The sequence below is a fragment of the Cucumis sativus genome, chromosome 6 (genome assembly GCF_000004075.3).
Source record: "Cucumis sativus cultivar 9930 chromosome 6, Cucumber_9930_V3, whole genome shotgun sequence".
Taxonomy (NCBI): Eukaryota; Viridiplantae; Streptophyta; class Magnoliopsida; order Cucurbitales; family Cucurbitaceae; genus Cucumis; species Cucumis sativus.
The window spans coordinates 23,003,729-23,019,621 of NC_026660.2; the positions used below are offsets into that span (position 1 = coordinate 23,003,729).

Here is a 15,893-nt window from a genome sequence, read left to right on the forward strand (position 1 = left end):
GACATATATTACGTGATTTTAAGACATACTCATTTATGGAATATAAATATTGATATTGACATATTTTAATACATCGTTAAAGTATAATTTAAGTTTTTCTTACTCGCTAGTTGTACGATTGAACTCTAGAATAACAATAACAATAATGTTAGTTGTAAATCATTTCTAACAATAAGTTATGTTTATAATATATATTTGCACGAAACTCGAGATAGTTTAAATACTATTGTTTTAAGCGTATGGTTGACTTTGGCAATTTACATGTACAGTACAAAACAAAAGAAAAGTAACTTTCTTTTTCAAAATAGTCCAATTGAAATAGGAAGATAGTTAGAGAGATTTAAATCCACGACGTTAAAGTAGGATTCATTTGGCATGATTCACATGCTAGTAAAGTGTACATTTTCTAACTTATTATTACTAATATCACAAATACGAAAATTTTCATTTCTTCTTCTTTTTTGTTTTCTGAGTATAATGTAACCTCAAGGTGGAGATTAAACCTCTACTTGACCAAATCAATATTGAAAATTAAAAGTTTATAAAAATTAAACAATTTGCTAAAGAGTTTGATTCTGCCATTCTTTTAAAAACTTTGTTGGTAAGAAAAGACAGATTCTTGTAAAATCTTTGACAATGGAATATTTTGTAGATGAAATAGTGGAGGGAAGGAATCTCTAACTTTGGTTTCTTTACAAACACTTTAACATTGAAAAAAAAGTAAAAGAGAGAAGAAAAGGGAAAGAAGAAAAAGTGTATTTTTTTTGCACTCTGTAGACATATTAGTGTTTGTATAAACCACTTTGGATACTGCATTTTTGTTCATAACTGAAAGTGAAAGAAAAAAATTTCAATTTTTTTTTATAAAAAAAAAGTGAGATGTAAACATTGTGTTTGGAAATAAATAAAAGTGACATTCATATTTATATAGAAGGTTTAAGAACGTGTTTGTAACCGAGATAACCTTTAAGATATTATCGAACATACACTATCATTTTATTTAAATTTTATGCGATTAGAAAAACTTATTGGAAGGTTTGTGTTTTCGAACATTTTGTGTGAACTTATTAAAATTAGAAAAACCTCACTATTTTCGATGCTCGACTTTTGTTTTATCCCAAGTTATGAATGGATTTGTCTTTTTTCCCTTTTCTTTTAAACATTATACAACATTGTAAAGAGAGTTTGGAAAATGAATTTAAAGCTAATTTAAGACATTACTAAGATATTGAGAAATAGTATAGGGAATAGGATCATTTGTTAGGAACTTAGTTTTAGGGTTTAGGGCAATTTTGACTTGTAAGCCTATTTTTCTTTTATCACAATATTCTTCTCTACCTATTTCTCACATTTAAATTCGAAAATTTATTATTTAGGTCTATCTAATAATAAATAGGCTTTTGATTTTTGATTTTTGAAAATTATGCTTGTTTTCTCTTATCGTTTTTTCTTCTTCATATTTTTCATGTAGACAACAAACGTAGAAAACAAATTGACTTCATTGTAAAAGAAAAAAAATCTTGAGAGAGAACGATTTTAATTTTTATTCTTAAAAATTAAAATTTTAAACATCATTTTCATATACTGTTTTGTATGTTTTTGTTGTCTACATATCTTTGCAGTGTTTTTAAGATATAAGTCATACTTTGAAAAAAGAAAAAAAACAAACAAAATGCACTTTTGACCTATGAGATTTGAAATTGATATTTATTCGATTTATAAAGTTTTAAAACAAACAATTTAGTTCTAAGGTTTAAGAAATAGTTTTAAATGGTCAATGAAGCTACTTAATCATACCATTAGTTAACTAATAGTTAAGTAATGTGACTATTAAATGACGAGTTTAACAACAATATCATTGAACCGTTAGTCAACTAACGGTCTAATTAAGTGGTATTAAGTACCCTTTTGAACTATTTTTCAAATCTCATGTACTAAAGTGTTTTTTCTTTTTTAATTTTAATGACCAAATACACATCAACCTCAAAGACTACAATACACTTTTAACTTTAACATTCCATTAAAAATTTAATAAAATTCTGACTACAAGAATCAAAATAAGTTTTTTTTTTTTTCAAAATACAAAAACAAAAACAACAACAAATGTTTTTAAAAGCTGGTTCAAAATAAGATTTTACAAAAAACAATTAAATTATAAAACATTATCGAAAATAAAATATTTACAAATAAGTGTAATAAATTTTGTAGGGTGTAAATAGTTTTTGAATTTTTTTATTTTTATTTTTGAAAAAAATGAGTGTTTAGTGTTGGTGATTTGAAGAAAGAAAAACTCAGATTGAGGGGCCCGATGTCGTTAAAAGAAGAGAAGAAGACTGAGTGTGGCGTTCCATTTAGACTGCTCGTGCCTTGTAATACGCCGGTAACCTTGTTATTACTTTTTTGCTACCCAATAACATAGCAATGTATCATGATCACAATTATATATATTTTTTTATTTTTATCTATTTTTTTACTTAAAGACAAAAGTAATTATCTTTATCTTTTTAATTTTATTCCATAAATTTCTTACAACAAATAAATAATAAATTACAAGATAAATAATAAAGTTCTCCAATTGGATAATGCTACTCTATGACATGGATTTTTTGAAAATATTTTGTAATTTTTTCAAATTGTTATACACATAATTACTCAGCTTAAATGTGTTAATCATTGCAATTATCCAATATATTTACTAGTTTCTTAAATAATAAAAAATCACCATAAACATCAAAGTTTACAACAACAGAACTGTACCCAAAAATATATATATATATATAGGTGATGTATATATAAATAATACCCACAAATAAAAGGAAAAATAAAGGGGAAAAGGAAGGTCTTAAAAATAATTTATTAAAGGGAGAAAAGATTTTGGGTGGATTGACAATGATTAGGTCTAGCTTTGAAGTTACTCATCACTCATGTCAAAACTACGTCGTTTCTAATCAATTTATCCAAATTTGCTTACTTTGTAATTAAATCATTCCTAATTAATTTTTTTTGAAGAATGATAATAAATAAAAGGAGAATTACGATATAAAAGAAAACTATAAATATGTAGCAAAATTTTTTTTTTGCTACATTTAATAAATAGTTTCCATTTTTTTCTCTTTCAAAATATCATAGGACAAAATTAATCAAAGTAAGAGAAAACATTAACAGAAATATATTTTTATTTCTTATTTGACACCAGCTTATTACTTTTACTCTTTGTTTTAACACATAAAAGGGTCATTTATGTTTAAAAACCTATTTTGAAATTTTACATTTCTTAAATGCACCTTTAATGAATAACTAATTTTTTAATAAATAAAGTAAGTTTTTGAAAAATGATTAAAATCGTGTTTTTTAAACCATGATTGTTAACTATTTCATTTTTTGTTTTTCAAAATTTTACTTGTTTCACATTTTCTTAACCATAGTTTTTATATATTCGATGCAAACATTATAATTATCCTACCCAAATTCAAAAGAAAAAGGAAATAATCTACCGATGACTATTTTTTACTTTTAAAATTTTGACTTAATTTAGAAAAGAAAAACATAAAATGTAGACATTAATGTAACCATAAATCATGGTAGTATCTTTAAGCTTAATTTTGAAAAGGAAAATATAAGTGAATGAGGCTAAAAAATGAGAATCATATCAGCAAACAAAGTATAGAATATAGATGGTTGGATACTTAGCATTGATTTTAAGGTAGAAAAAATAATATAAAAGGAGGAAATACTGAAGGGAAAGAGTAGAGAATATCCCTTTCCCACCACAGAAATTGAGCTTAAAAAATGGAAAAAAGAAAAGGAAAAAGAAAAATTGTAAAACTTGGATGGAAACAGAAGAGAGAAGAAGAGGAAGAGGCGAATCTTGAAAGAGTCAGTCCCATAGTCAAAAAGTTACCCTCTTTTCTCTTCACACTTATTTCTTTACGTTCCACCATTATCCAATTCCTAATCAAATATGTTCCATTATTTATACGGCCCAATCATCTTCTGCCACCTCATCACTCTACAAATCTCTTTTATTATATAATATATTTATATATATATACTTAGGAGTTTTATATAATTTTAAATACTATTTTCATTATTTATACTTTTTAGCTTTGGTTATCGCTCGTCCTATTTTTCGTCCTTTAAAAATGAAAATGAAAGATCAAAGTGTAAGTTTTAAAAAGTATAAGGACTAAAATAAACAAAATTTAAAGTGAGAATTATAAATTAGTATTTAATTTGAGTTTAGAAGGTTAAAATTCTCCCCCGAGTCCTTATTTGTACCAAACTTAACACCAACAAATTAAGGTATGTTTAGATTAGAAGAGGCCAAGGATGGGATCTCTCCGTCTCACTTTGTGGAACTAAAAGAAAACCCAAATGAAATTAACCCGTTTCCCTTCAAAAGTAAATTGGATACAACTTTCCCTCCTCGAGAACCAAAGATTCTCTCTCCCCCCATTCTCTCACTAACTGAATCCCAAAAGTCTCTGACAATGATTATATTAGACAGAATGAGAGCTGAGAATGCTTTTGAGGGTAACATGGAAGGAAGAAAAATGAAGAAAAACAGTTGAAAAACAGTTCTCCACTCAAAACACAACAAACGTAACACACAACTGCACAGCAGTTTTCTAAGCCTGTAGAGAGACTGAGTGAGAGAGCTTACCATTTTTGCTCTCCGAAATGCTGGCCACAACCTGCATTGTGCTGCTAGCTTTGCTGCTACCCTCCCGCTTGCCGCTCCGTGCCGCTGCCACCACCTCCGCCGCTCTCAACCTCACTCTCCCTGGCCAGCATCCTAGCCCTGAATTGGTTGCTCAAGAAGTTCACAGGTTCTTCAATGTTCCATTTTTTCTTTTTTCACAAATGTTGTTTAAGAATCACTATGTTCTTGGCTTGGCTCTTACTCTAACTGTCTGCATTTTCAAACTTTTAGCTACATTGTGCATTTTCTCTACTTTATTGCCCGTTTCAAGATTTTTATGCTTATTTTGGTAGGATTTCATGTATTAGATGTACAAAATCCAAGTTTAGAATCAGGGTTTTTTTTGTTACTATGTTCTTGGTTTGTTCCTCTTTTTTCCTTGACCTTCTTTGTGGTAGCTCTGTGGGTAGCTACAGTCTTCAGCTTTAAGCTTTTCTTGACCGCATTATTAGGCCTTAAAATCTAAGAGTTATGCTTAAATCTCACTCTTCGACTCTTGTTCTGTTTAGTAACTATTATGTCTCTGACCTATTCTATGAGCTTTTAACTACATTGTTGGATTTCTTTCATAAATATACTCATTTTTGAAATCTTGAACCACTTCTTTTAACAGATTTTGCAATCATGAGAACGAGAAAATGACATTCAAATCTAATGGTTATCCTCTTCTGTTTATGGGATTTTACATTTTGGATTAATCCCATATGTGGCCTCAGTTTTCTATTTCATTTCCAATCTTAAACATCATGCACTGTTCTTTGTTAGGTTTAAGCATGTTTACACGAAAAACACTACATGAGTCCTTCTCTTTCGCTACATTACATTTATGGGTTACTCTGTTTTTTACTGTTTTTTGGTGAAAAGCATTGAAAATCACCAAGTTTTTCTTCATCTATCCTCATGTCAGATCATTTATTTTGAAGGTATATCTTGTCAGATTCAACCATTTATGGAGATGAAAATTTAGATTATATCATCTATGTTTAACGCTAAGTTCCTCTAATCTCTGAAGTAATGGTGTTACCTGTTGCAGGAAAGTGAATGCTTCCTTAACGAGAAGGCAATTGCTCCAAATCTCAGAGAAAGATGAATCTTCTTCTTGCTACACCGGGAACCCCATCGACGACTGCTGGAAATGCGACCGAAATTGGCCAAACAACCGCCAGCGCCTCGCCGATTGCGCTATAGGATTCGGCCAGTACGCTCTCGGCGGCAAGAACGGCGAGTTCTACATAGTCACGGACGATTCGGACGACGATGCAGTAAATCCAAAGCCCGGAACATTACGATACGCCGTGATACAGCCGCAACCTCTGTGGATCGTCTTCCCTGCCAATATGCTCATCAAACTCTCGCAGGAACTCATCTTCAACAGCTACAAAACCCTAGACGGCCGCGGCGCCAATGTCCACATCGTCGGCGGTGGCTGCATTACGTTGCAATACATAAGTAATGTCATCATCCACAACATCCATATCCACCATTGTCATCCATCAGGTAACAAAATCGACAACCCTAATTTACCTTCCTGCACATCAAATGTTCGACAAAGTGCATCGATCTAAAGCTTGGCTGTGTAGGTAACACCATGGTTCGATCAAGTCCGACGCATTACGGGTACCGGACGAAATCGGACGGCGACGGGATATCGATCTTCGGATCGAAGGACATATGGATTGATCATTGTTCATTGTCTCATTGCAAAGATGGATTGATCGATGCGGTGATGGGATCCACCGGAATCACGATTTCAAACAATTATTTCTCACATCACGATGAAGTTATGTTGTTGGGTCACAGCGACAACTACTGGCCGGATTCCGGTATGCAGGTCAGTGAATTCTCCATCCATTTTCCTTGTTTCTACCCTCATATTCTTACTTAATTCATTCAATTAAAAAATGAATTAACCACAAAGTTCGGTTTATAATAGATTATCTAGGAAATAGGAGAGTTTTGGTGAGTTAAACAAGCACCTTAAAAAATTCATGGGTTCAACTATTAATTTATACTCCAAATTTATAAGTAAGAATGATTTAAACATGAAGGTAACAATAGCATTCAACCACTTCGGAGAAAAGCTAGTGCAAAGGATGCCACGCTGCCGATTAGGTTACATTCACGTCGTCAACAACGACTTCACCCAATGGGAAATGTACGCAATCGGCGGCAGTGGCAACCCCACCATCAACAGCCAAGGCAACCGTTACACCGCCCCATATGACCGCAACGCCAAGGAGGTCACCAAGCGAGTCGAAACTTCCGAATCCGAGTGGCGCGGCTGGAACTGGCGCTCCGAGGGAGACATCCTTGTGAACGGCGCCTTCTTCGTCACTTCCGGTCAAGGGCTTGAAGTCAAGTACGAGAAGGCTTACAGCGTCGAGCCGAAGTCCGCGGCGCTGATTGATCAGCTCACTTGGCACGCCGGCCCGCTCGGCGTCGGCGGTAGGGATAATAATTTGGGGATGTGGACGACTGGCCCTAATGGTAATGGCGGTGGGTTTGGGCTTGGGTCTGGTATGGACTATACTGACGACATGTCGGAGAGTTGTTTTGTAAGGGTGTTTTCTGTTTTGTTGTGGTCTTTTTGTTGGGCACTGGTCGTGGTGGTTGCGTTTGTGCTATGACGACATGTCGTCAGAGTGTTTGAGAGGATAGAAATGAGAGGTGGAGTGGGTTTTTGCATTTTAATTTAAATGGCATAAAGAAAGGCCTAAAAATGTAAATCCATTTGTATTCCAAAACTGACTTTAGTTTATCTAATTTACTTTTTGTTAAATTGGATATGGAGTTGTTCTTCTTACTTTAGAACTCATACAAAAAAATGCAAAAAAAAAGATATATATATTATCGAAAAGATTGTTGAATTGAATTTCAATTCAGCAGGAAAAAATTTACATTTTTAGCCTTCCAAAGTGGCCCTTATAACTAACTATACCTTCATTCATAATTTGATTCATCATATCAAAAGATATAATATTTTAATTTATGGAATCTATATTACTATTTTAAAATGCTGAAAATCATCACAAGCTGACTCGGAGGAAAGGCCTCATCATGGCAGAAAAATGACCAATCGTGAGAACTTTGTTGAAACTCAATGAAAAATACCAAAATATACATACTAATGCCTTCAAGGTTAGAAGTCGATCTTTGACCTCATAAAAAAAAAAGAATGAAAACTTATTAAAATGAAGTTGAAAATAATTAAGTAAATGGAACATCATAAGAAAGTGAAGTTCCAAAAGAGGATTTAGGATAATTCAAGTGAGAAGGGCAAAAAATATATATATATTTATATATATTTATAAAGCACATAATACTTCACAAATCATTCTTAAATCTGCAGCAAAAACTACTAACAAATTCCGTACATTTTAAATTACATTTACTGCTGCTGGATACTGATGCTGATGTTGGTTTCTTTATCTTCTGATACCTTCACCTTCACCTTCCCAGGGGTTTGGATTCCCAAAAAAAAAAAAAAAAAAAAGAAAAAAAAAAGAGGATAAAGAAAGAAAGAAAGAAAGAAAGAAAGAAAGAAAGAAAGATGATGGAGTGAGAAAAAAAATGAAAAAGAATACCAAAAAATTTGGAGAGGGTCAAATCTAGACCATCTATATCAGTCATTTTATGCTGAACCTTTTCATCAAATGAACAACCTTGTTTTCTTTTTGTTTGTCTTTTAAACTGTTACCATGTAGTCTCCTCTTTGTGCTGCAACATCTGCCAATCTTTTCCAAGCTAACTCTCTCTGCTCTTCCACTTCTTTTGCTTTCATTTCTTTCTCTGTATACTGCCTCTGACATTCTTCAAACAACTCCACGTCCATTTCCATGAACATCTTTCGAACATTCACAGTCAGCCCGTGAACCGCCTGGTTCCAATGACTTTGGATATTCTTCTCCAATGCTTGAAAAATTATTGGCAATATCACAGCCCTGTTTTGAGCTATCAAGCTAACAATGTGTTCATTGTTCCACAGAAACAGAGCTCTTTCAGCAACCTGCATTGCATATTCACAAGTAGCCTCATAAAAAACAAGGGGAAAAACAACCCTTTGCTCAACTGCCGAACAAACTTGCAGGTAAACAGACAACGCAGTTGAAACACAATACACAAAAAGACTTCAGAAAGCAACAGTTTGTCATTAATGAAAGGATGGATAACTGAATTTCACACAGAACAAAAATTTCAAATTCTTCAGTTTTACATTGTTTATCATTCTAAATGCTCATGCATACTTACTTCAGACATGAGAAGAGAAATAGGGTAAAATGAAATTTAAGTTTGTTCTTTTTGTCTATACTTCTAAAAAGTTATTTCCAGAGAGTGATATCCTCGTTCAAGTTTTTGTCAGCAAAACAACAAGGACACACGTTATTTTTGTTCACCAAAGAAAGCCCTAGGAGATATCCAAACAATCCTGACTTTTGTTTATATCAAGGTACAAAAGACTCCATCAACACCATCTTAGATTAATCCTTTTAAATTACACACTGATCAAATCAATATCTCCTTCCCAATAACAGATTATTTTGGGATGACTCAATCTCAAGCATCCCTTTAACTAAAAAGCTACACAAATCATTCTTATGCTTTTCTAGTGGTGGATGTCTACCCAAAAGGGAAACATTCTTGTGCCGTTCACCTTTTAAAAGTCCTAATGTTCATCTATCCCACAAACCAATCGGTAAAGTTAACAGCCGTCAGAACCAAAAGAACATACCTTAGGCTGCCACCATTTTTACACATTAAGACGTATTTAGAACGTTGAGTCGGTCGTTATAGTTTGTGGGTTATGACAGTTTGGTTGAGATACAGACTAAAATAGCCTGGATTGGAAGAAGTACTAATCGCTGTATAAAGAGGGTGGGAGAGGATGAGTAGAAAAGGATGTAGTAAATATTCTAACAAAGTGGGATTTGAAATAGTATTGCAATAATTAATTGTAGCACCAACTATTATAACTGGAGCTCAAAACATGGAGTGGATTATTATAACCCACTCCACCCACTTGATGTTAGAGTCCACAACTCCTAAAAAAATTTAATAATGTACGTTTTAAAACCTTGAGAACAAAGTTAAATGATGGAAAATTTGAAGATAAGATTTCTCATGTATATAAATTAATTAATGTAAATTAAAATTAACAACATGATGTCCTAATTATTAACAATTTAAAAAATTACTTTTTTGAGACCAATAAATTAAGTGGCCTATAAATGTTTTTACACAATTAAAATAACTGCATATAATTATTTATGTACAATCTTTGAAGGATTTGCAGTAAAAAAACATCTTTGGCATCCAGAATAATTTAATGCAAGCTGCAAATGAAATGGATCCTAATGGTCTTTCATGGGTGTCCCTTCCTAGAAGGCCTGAGACTCGTGAGATGCTTCAAGATCAAATTTAGAATGAATTTTGAACCTATAGTCACCTTTCATGGGTGTCCCTTCTAAGGTTTGAGACTAGACTCGTGAGATGCCTGAAGTTAAAATTTAGATTCCTAAATTTCAATCTATCCTCGGCTTTAATGTGTCTCTTCTAAGGAGATGTGAGACTAAATTTGAACCTGTCCTCGGCTCATGCACTTTGTGCAGAACAAGGGAGGAAAAGACCACCTATTCCTTTTGTTACCATTTTGCTACTATCCTCTGGCACTAGGGTTCCCAGATTGGTCGAGAAGTAGTTTGCAATAGAGGAATTTTTACAGTTTCACCACTTCTTTACCCAGCCATCCATTTCAAGAAAAAAATGTTCAACCTTGGGTTCAATGCTTCAAGGGATACTTCATCACGAAAGTCAGTTAAAAAGATGAATAAAAAAACAAGCAGAGGGTTGGGCCAAATTTGGAATCATATTATAGTTTTTGTTTGTTCTTGGTGCTCTCACAGCAAAGGATTCTATAACCGTATGTGTTAAACAGGGAAGCCCAAAGGCTGTTCCCAACCCTCTCAGGGGAGATGCTAACCATCTCTCCCTTTAGTCAAACACAGGGTTTTATAATTACAATCTTTTTTCACTGAGGTGATTGAAGATAGATTTTGATACAGCTTTGGCCTTTTAGCTTCATTATCATATGTTCCACCGAAATATTTCTTTTCCAATTAACAGACCAAAATAATGGTCATCACCCCTCCAGCCAATACTATTGTGTCACATAATAGCAACCAACCTACAATAACAACACCTGGAGTTCCTACATTAAAAACACCTCCAAATAGGGGATAAGAATTGAAAAACCCCACAATAATTAGTTAGTGAAACCTACAAAATGGTCATCAAACTGGGAGAAAAGGAATCCCCGTAAATCTAAAGTAAATCCCCAGATAAAATATGTAGGTATCTAAGTTTCAACAATAACAGAATTGATCGAGATTTTTCAATTAGGAAGAAGAACTATACAACTAGAAGGATTATAATCAATAATCATCACCAAAAGGAATTCATGAAATTGATTAAAGTGTTATTGTAAGAAAAGACGAAATATGTATCAAATGCACAATAGTCCCAAATACTTTACAACAAATATAACACAAAAATCAAATTCAGTAAATCCAGATCTGGGGAAGAACACCGGTTTTTCCATGAAGCAGAAGAAAAGAAAACTGATATGTAATCAAAGGCACAATATTCCAACCATTACAAAAAATATAACACCACAACAAAATTCATTAAAACCAGATCTGGGTAGAACTCCAGGTTTTTTATGAAGCAGAAGAAAATAACACTAATGCAAATAGGTTAATATGTGCCAAAAAGGAACAAGGCCAACTCAATGAAAACACAATGCACGTGTTAGGAGTTTCCTCCAGTTTTTTAGATCCTCGAATAAACCAACCAATAAACGTAGAACGGGTGAACATCTACAGTTATCAACAAAAACAGCCTTCCAAAAATAAAGAAATATATGTACATAACAAGAAAAGACATCTTAAAAAAATAGGTAAGGTAGAACTAGAGTGCATTGTTGTTTATTTGTTTAACCATCTTTGGCCTTGTCTATCAGGAAATAGGACGGATTGAAGCGACCACAAGTCCAGAGGCTGTTTTATGTAAGAAGGCTAAGGGTTAATTGGGTAATTAGGTAATATTCTAGGTTAATTCCATTTTTCCCCCACTTGTAATAGACCTCTATAAATAGGAGTCTTATTGTATGAAACACATTATTCATTCTAATAAAAATTCAACAACCGACTACTTCTCCTTGAGTTTACTCAGACTACATCACTGTTTGCCTCTACTTCGGTCATCCAATTCATCCCCCACCAAAGTCAATAAAAAAAACTAACAATATTTTTTAAGTAAAATTACTAACGTAAAAATGTAGCAAGAAGAAAAGGAAAACTTAAAGTATAATAACTATTAAAGGTATGTTTATAATTTAAAAAACAGGGACAAAAAAATCTGACAAGAAACTCTAATATGAAAAATCAAACAACAAAGGATAAACAAAACATTAAATCTTGCGAGACACAAAAACAAAGAATTTTTCTTTATAAGAAACAAAGAAAATATGGTCTTATAAATGGCGTGGATGGTAACTATTGCATTGGTCTTATTGAGAGGTTAAAAAACAACTGTAGCTCCCCCCCTCCCCTCTCTTTCCCTCTCCGTCCCTAAGGGAGAAAGAGAAAGTACATTTATGATTTAAATAAAAAGGAATAGACAAAAAGGATCCGACACAAATTCTAATATGGGAAAATCAAACTACAGAAGCAAAATAAAACATCTAATATTGCAAGAAACAAAACAAAGAAAATTCTAAATAAGTAATTTTACTCCCAGATGTCAACAATTAGAATTGGTCTCTTATTAAGAGCGTGGGCAAACAGTTTGGATAAGATCTATGACTGTCAGCAAGACAAATTAATAGTATATGCATATATATGTTGAGACAAAATTTTAAGGGAATATTTTCTATTATTAGGCATAAAAATCATGCTTATGAATAGAACGTTGAAATATTTAATTTCAAACCTGAAAATGAGAGCTATTGAGGCAACGTGCAATCTGTCTAAAAAGAGGAACCATACAGCGCTGAAACTCTGCTGATTGTGTAGCCTCAAGTACTTCTTCAAGTTCTCCTAAGAAAAGAACTTCTTTCTGACAGTTGGTCATGGGCCAATATTTCAACAAACCCCTTATAACAGTATCTGCTAGCTTGTAATCTTTTTCAACAAACTGTGTTATGCAGTAGGATAGCTGCTGGTGGTAGATTGCACTTGATTTAGGCTTGTGCAAAGGAACAAGAGCCCGAACAAGAAACAATTTATGCTCCTCTTTCATTGGTAATGCAAACCCATTGATGATACTCCCAAGGATTTCCAAAAGCTCGCCAACACCACTGTGTCTTTCTGTCTCGTAAATGAATCGATAAAAAATGTTATTGATGGCCTTCCGAATAAATGGCCGATGGACCATGAACTTTCCATATATACGATGCAAGATTGTCTTCAAATACTCCCGCTCACGAGGATCCTCAGAGTCAAACAAATCCAAAAGTTTTAACACAAATGAGTGGTCAATGTACCTCTTGGCAATTTTGGTATCGGTATCAGATGACACAACATATCTCAGTAACAGTTCATATACAAGCTGCAAATGAGGCCATGACGGTTCCAAATAAGGTTCTTCTTCTTCAGGATCAGCATTTTCTTGGCCCGTATTTTCATGTGAAGCTGGAGGCAAGCACCGAAAAATATTAACTGAAATCATTCTAATCATTTCTTCTTGACAGGTTTCTGTAATTTTCCCCGACCCCGATTGTATCACATCAACCAATTCCAGAAGCGTCTGCCGCTTAATTTCCTTCTCTCTGGCAGACTTCAAAGTGTCGGAAAAATCAAACTGATAGCAACATATCTGCAATTTTCTAATGAACAAATTCTGCCTTTCTGAAACCGGTACATCACGGAACAACGGAAGAGGTTCAACAGTGCCGGTAGGAGGCGCCAACGCTACCACCCCCGGAGCCCAGTTTGAATTGGGGCCAGATGTGGCAGGTCCAGGCCGAGAAGCATGATTCACCACCACGTTTGTCGTTGAAACAGACCCTGAATTCCGATTCCCGGGCGGTCCAAACCCATAAAGTGCAGGATCATTAGCGTCGGACTTGGAGGGCTTACGATGCCCTCCCTTCATAATTTTCTTAAACATATCTCCTCAAAACAACAAACCCTAATCCAAAAATTCGGTAGGTTGAAGGAGCGGGAATTAAAAGCGAAGCATGAACCAGTTCTTGATAGGGTATCGATTCCAATAAATGATGGATCAACATGCACGAATTAATTGCCCTAGGTCATGATTAAACAAGAGGTATGAAATCCTTCTCCCACCAATTATTTCAAAGTGTCAGAAATCTATAAAAGCAAGCATGGATCTGGTATTAGGGATTGAGAGACGGGGAAACGGAATCAAAGAAGAAAACAAAACAATAAAACGTTACCCCTGTCGTAATACAATCTCTCTCAAACTTGGTCTTCAATGGATCCAAGTATCGAGTCATCCGAGTCGAATCGCCGGAATGCCGGCGAGTTGATCGAGCTATATGATTCCGGCGATCAATCCGATCAGAGAAACAGAGCCCCAGAGAGCCAGGAAGAAAGAGAGAGAGAGAGAGAGAGAGAGATTTCGAACGGCGGAAGTGGAAGATAATTAAAGAAAAGAATGAAAAGCTAAAAACAGAAAAAAAATAAATAAAATAAATTATTTTTAAAAAAATGATTGCATATAAAAGCCTTTGTAAGACACTCGACAGTTGTTTCTCCTCCTCCCTTTCTTTCTTTCTTTCTTTCTTTCATTTACAAAATAAGTTTAATTGTTATTCCCCCTTCCTTTTTTTTTCAAATTACAATTTATTTTATTTTATTTCATTCAAACTTAGGATAATGCTTTAATCTTTATATATATATATTTCTTTCCTGACCATTTCTTTATTTTCTTTTCCTTTTTATTGGTTTTATTTAAAAATGAAAAAGGAAATCAACAACAAAAATCGTGAGTGGCTGTGGCTTATGATCATACACGTGGACAACAAGTTAGGAAGTTCCACGTGGCATTTACACACTGATGATGTGTGAGTGTAATTAGTTATTAGTTTTCTCTTTTCGCAAAAAATCAAATTATGCAATTTTTTCCCTTTTAAAAAAGAAATTATGTCGTTTTTATTTATCCTAATTATTTTGTTTTAATTTTGTATTCTAATATTTTCTTTTGTTTTCGTATAAATAATTTTCTTAAAAGACATTAAAGTATTTAATTTTCAGTCAATTTTTTAAAAATATAAACAAGTTTTTAAAAATATTTTTTCTTTGGAATTTGATTTGTTTTTTAAAACCATGTTTATACGTACTTTGATTTAAAAAATAAAAAACAAATCATTTCCTTAACTTTCATTTTAAAAAATATAATAGATTGAAAACAAAATTAAAAGTATATTTACAATTAAATGTAATATATTAACAATAGAATAAAAAAAGTTAAAACTACATTTTCTTTATAAACTAATATTAATATTGAACAAATTTTTAAAATTTCAAAACTAAACACGTCACCCTAAAAAATTTCGAGGCTTACTTTATTATTTATTTTCAGTATGTTTTTTTCTTGGTGATATTATATTCTGAAAAATGTATAAAATAATTTTTTGAGTACAAAAAAATTTGGAGTCGAAATTCAAACAATTTTCAAATTGATAAATAAGAATTTCCGTTTTGTACGGTAAACTCCTGAGGGGTAGTAGTGTCTTCTTACATAAACATTGTGGAGAGAAATGATTGCATAAAGCTCTGTCACCACTTTTCTCTTTTCTTTTTTCTTTTTCCAAAATTTATTTTTATCTTTTTTATTATTAATTACTTTCTGTGTGTTATTTCAAACTGATCCAATTATTTTGGATTTTATAAAGTTTGATTCCATTTCTCTAATTATAATTTGAAAAAAAAAATTGAAACGATGAGGTTGGAAGAAATACGACCATTTCCAATTTTAAAAAGAATTGACAATGATATTTATCCAATTTGCTTTAATTGATTCCGTACCTTTCACGGATTTTACTTTTTTGCCCCACCAATTTTTTAAAATTAGTCGCCAAAAATATTCAAATTATTTTGATACAATATAAATCCAATTAAGATTAATTATAATAAGCAGTAATTTTAAGAATAATAACAACGTATTTAAC

At 32.8% G+C, this 15,893-nt stretch overlaps 2 protein-coding genes, 1 long non-coding RNA gene and 1 other non-coding gene across 6 annotated transcripts; 1 reads left to right on the plus strand and 3 right to left on the minus strand.

Moving 5' to 3' along the window:
- Positions 1-4,201: 4,201 nt before the first annotated feature.
- LOC116404787 lies at positions 4,202-5,863 on the minus strand. The gene is made up of 2 exons (XR_004217863.1): positions 5,727-5,863; positions 4,202-4,801 (listed from the first exon to the last, which is right to left on the minus strand). It is a non-coding gene; the product is annotated as an uncharacterized LOC116404787 (long non-coding RNA).
- LOC101203012 (probable pectate lyase 12) lies at positions 4,530-7,486 on the plus strand. Its single transcript, XM_004143231.3, has 4 exons — positions 4,530-4,829; positions 5,736-6,199; positions 6,283-6,533; positions 6,751-7,486. The coding sequence occupies exons 1-4, from the start codon at positions 4,681-4,683 to the stop codon at positions 7,327-7,329; spliced, it is 1,443 nt and encodes a 480-aa protein (XP_004143279.1). The 5' UTR covers positions 4,530-4,680; the 3' UTR covers positions 7,330-7,486.
- A 482-nt stretch (positions 7,487-7,968) lies between these two features.
- LOC101203247 (serine/threonine protein phosphatase 2A 57 kDa regulatory subunit B' beta isoform) lies at positions 7,969-14,369 on the minus strand. 3 transcript variants are annotated; one of them, XM_011659370.2, is made up of 3 exons: positions 14,157-14,369; positions 12,689-14,004; positions 7,969-8,708 (listed from the first exon to the last, which is right to left on the minus strand). In XM_011659370.2, the coding sequence occupies exons 2-3, from the start codon at positions 13,865-13,867 to the stop codon at positions 8,388-8,390; spliced, it is 1,500 nt and encodes a 499-aa protein (XP_011657672.1). In that variant the 5' UTR covers positions 13,868-14,004; positions 14,157-14,369; the 3' UTR covers positions 7,969-8,387. The 3 variants fall into 3 exon arrangements, with proteins under 3 accessions (XP_011657672.1, XP_011657671.1, XP_004143280.1); XM_011659369.2 differs by having other exon boundaries at positions 12,689-14,070; XM_004143232.3 differs by having other exon boundaries at positions 12,689-14,369.
- LOC116404843 lies at positions 10,569-10,702 on the minus strand. Its single transcript, XR_004217941.1, has one exon. It is a non-coding gene; the product is annotated as a U6atac minor spliceosomal RNA (small nuclear RNA).
- Positions 14,370-15,893: the final 1,524 nt, after the last annotated feature.

Excerpts from the sequence above, each read along its gene's own strand:
- LOC101203012 (XM_004143231.3), top strand. The coding sequence starts at position 4,681 with ATGCTGGCCACAACCTGCATTGTGCTGCTAGCTTTGCTGCTACCCTCC. Across the intron at positions 4,830-5,735 it reads GTTGCTCAAGAAGTTCACAG|GAAAGTGAATGCTTCCTTAA; the intron begins GTTCTTCAATGT and ends TACCTGTTGCAG. Across the intron at positions 6,200-6,282 it reads CCACCATTGTCATCCATCAG|GTAACACCATGGTTCGATCA; the intron begins GTAACAAAATCG and ends TTGGCTGTGTAG.
- LOC101203247 (XM_011659370.2), bottom strand. The coding sequence starts at position 13,867 with ATGTTTAAGAAAATTATGAAGGGAGGGCATCGTAAGCCCTCCAAGTCC. Across the intron at positions 8,709-12,688 it reads TCAATAGCTCTCATTTTCAG|GTTGCTGAAAGAGCTCTGTT; the intron begins GTTTGAAATTAA and ends TATGCAATGCAG.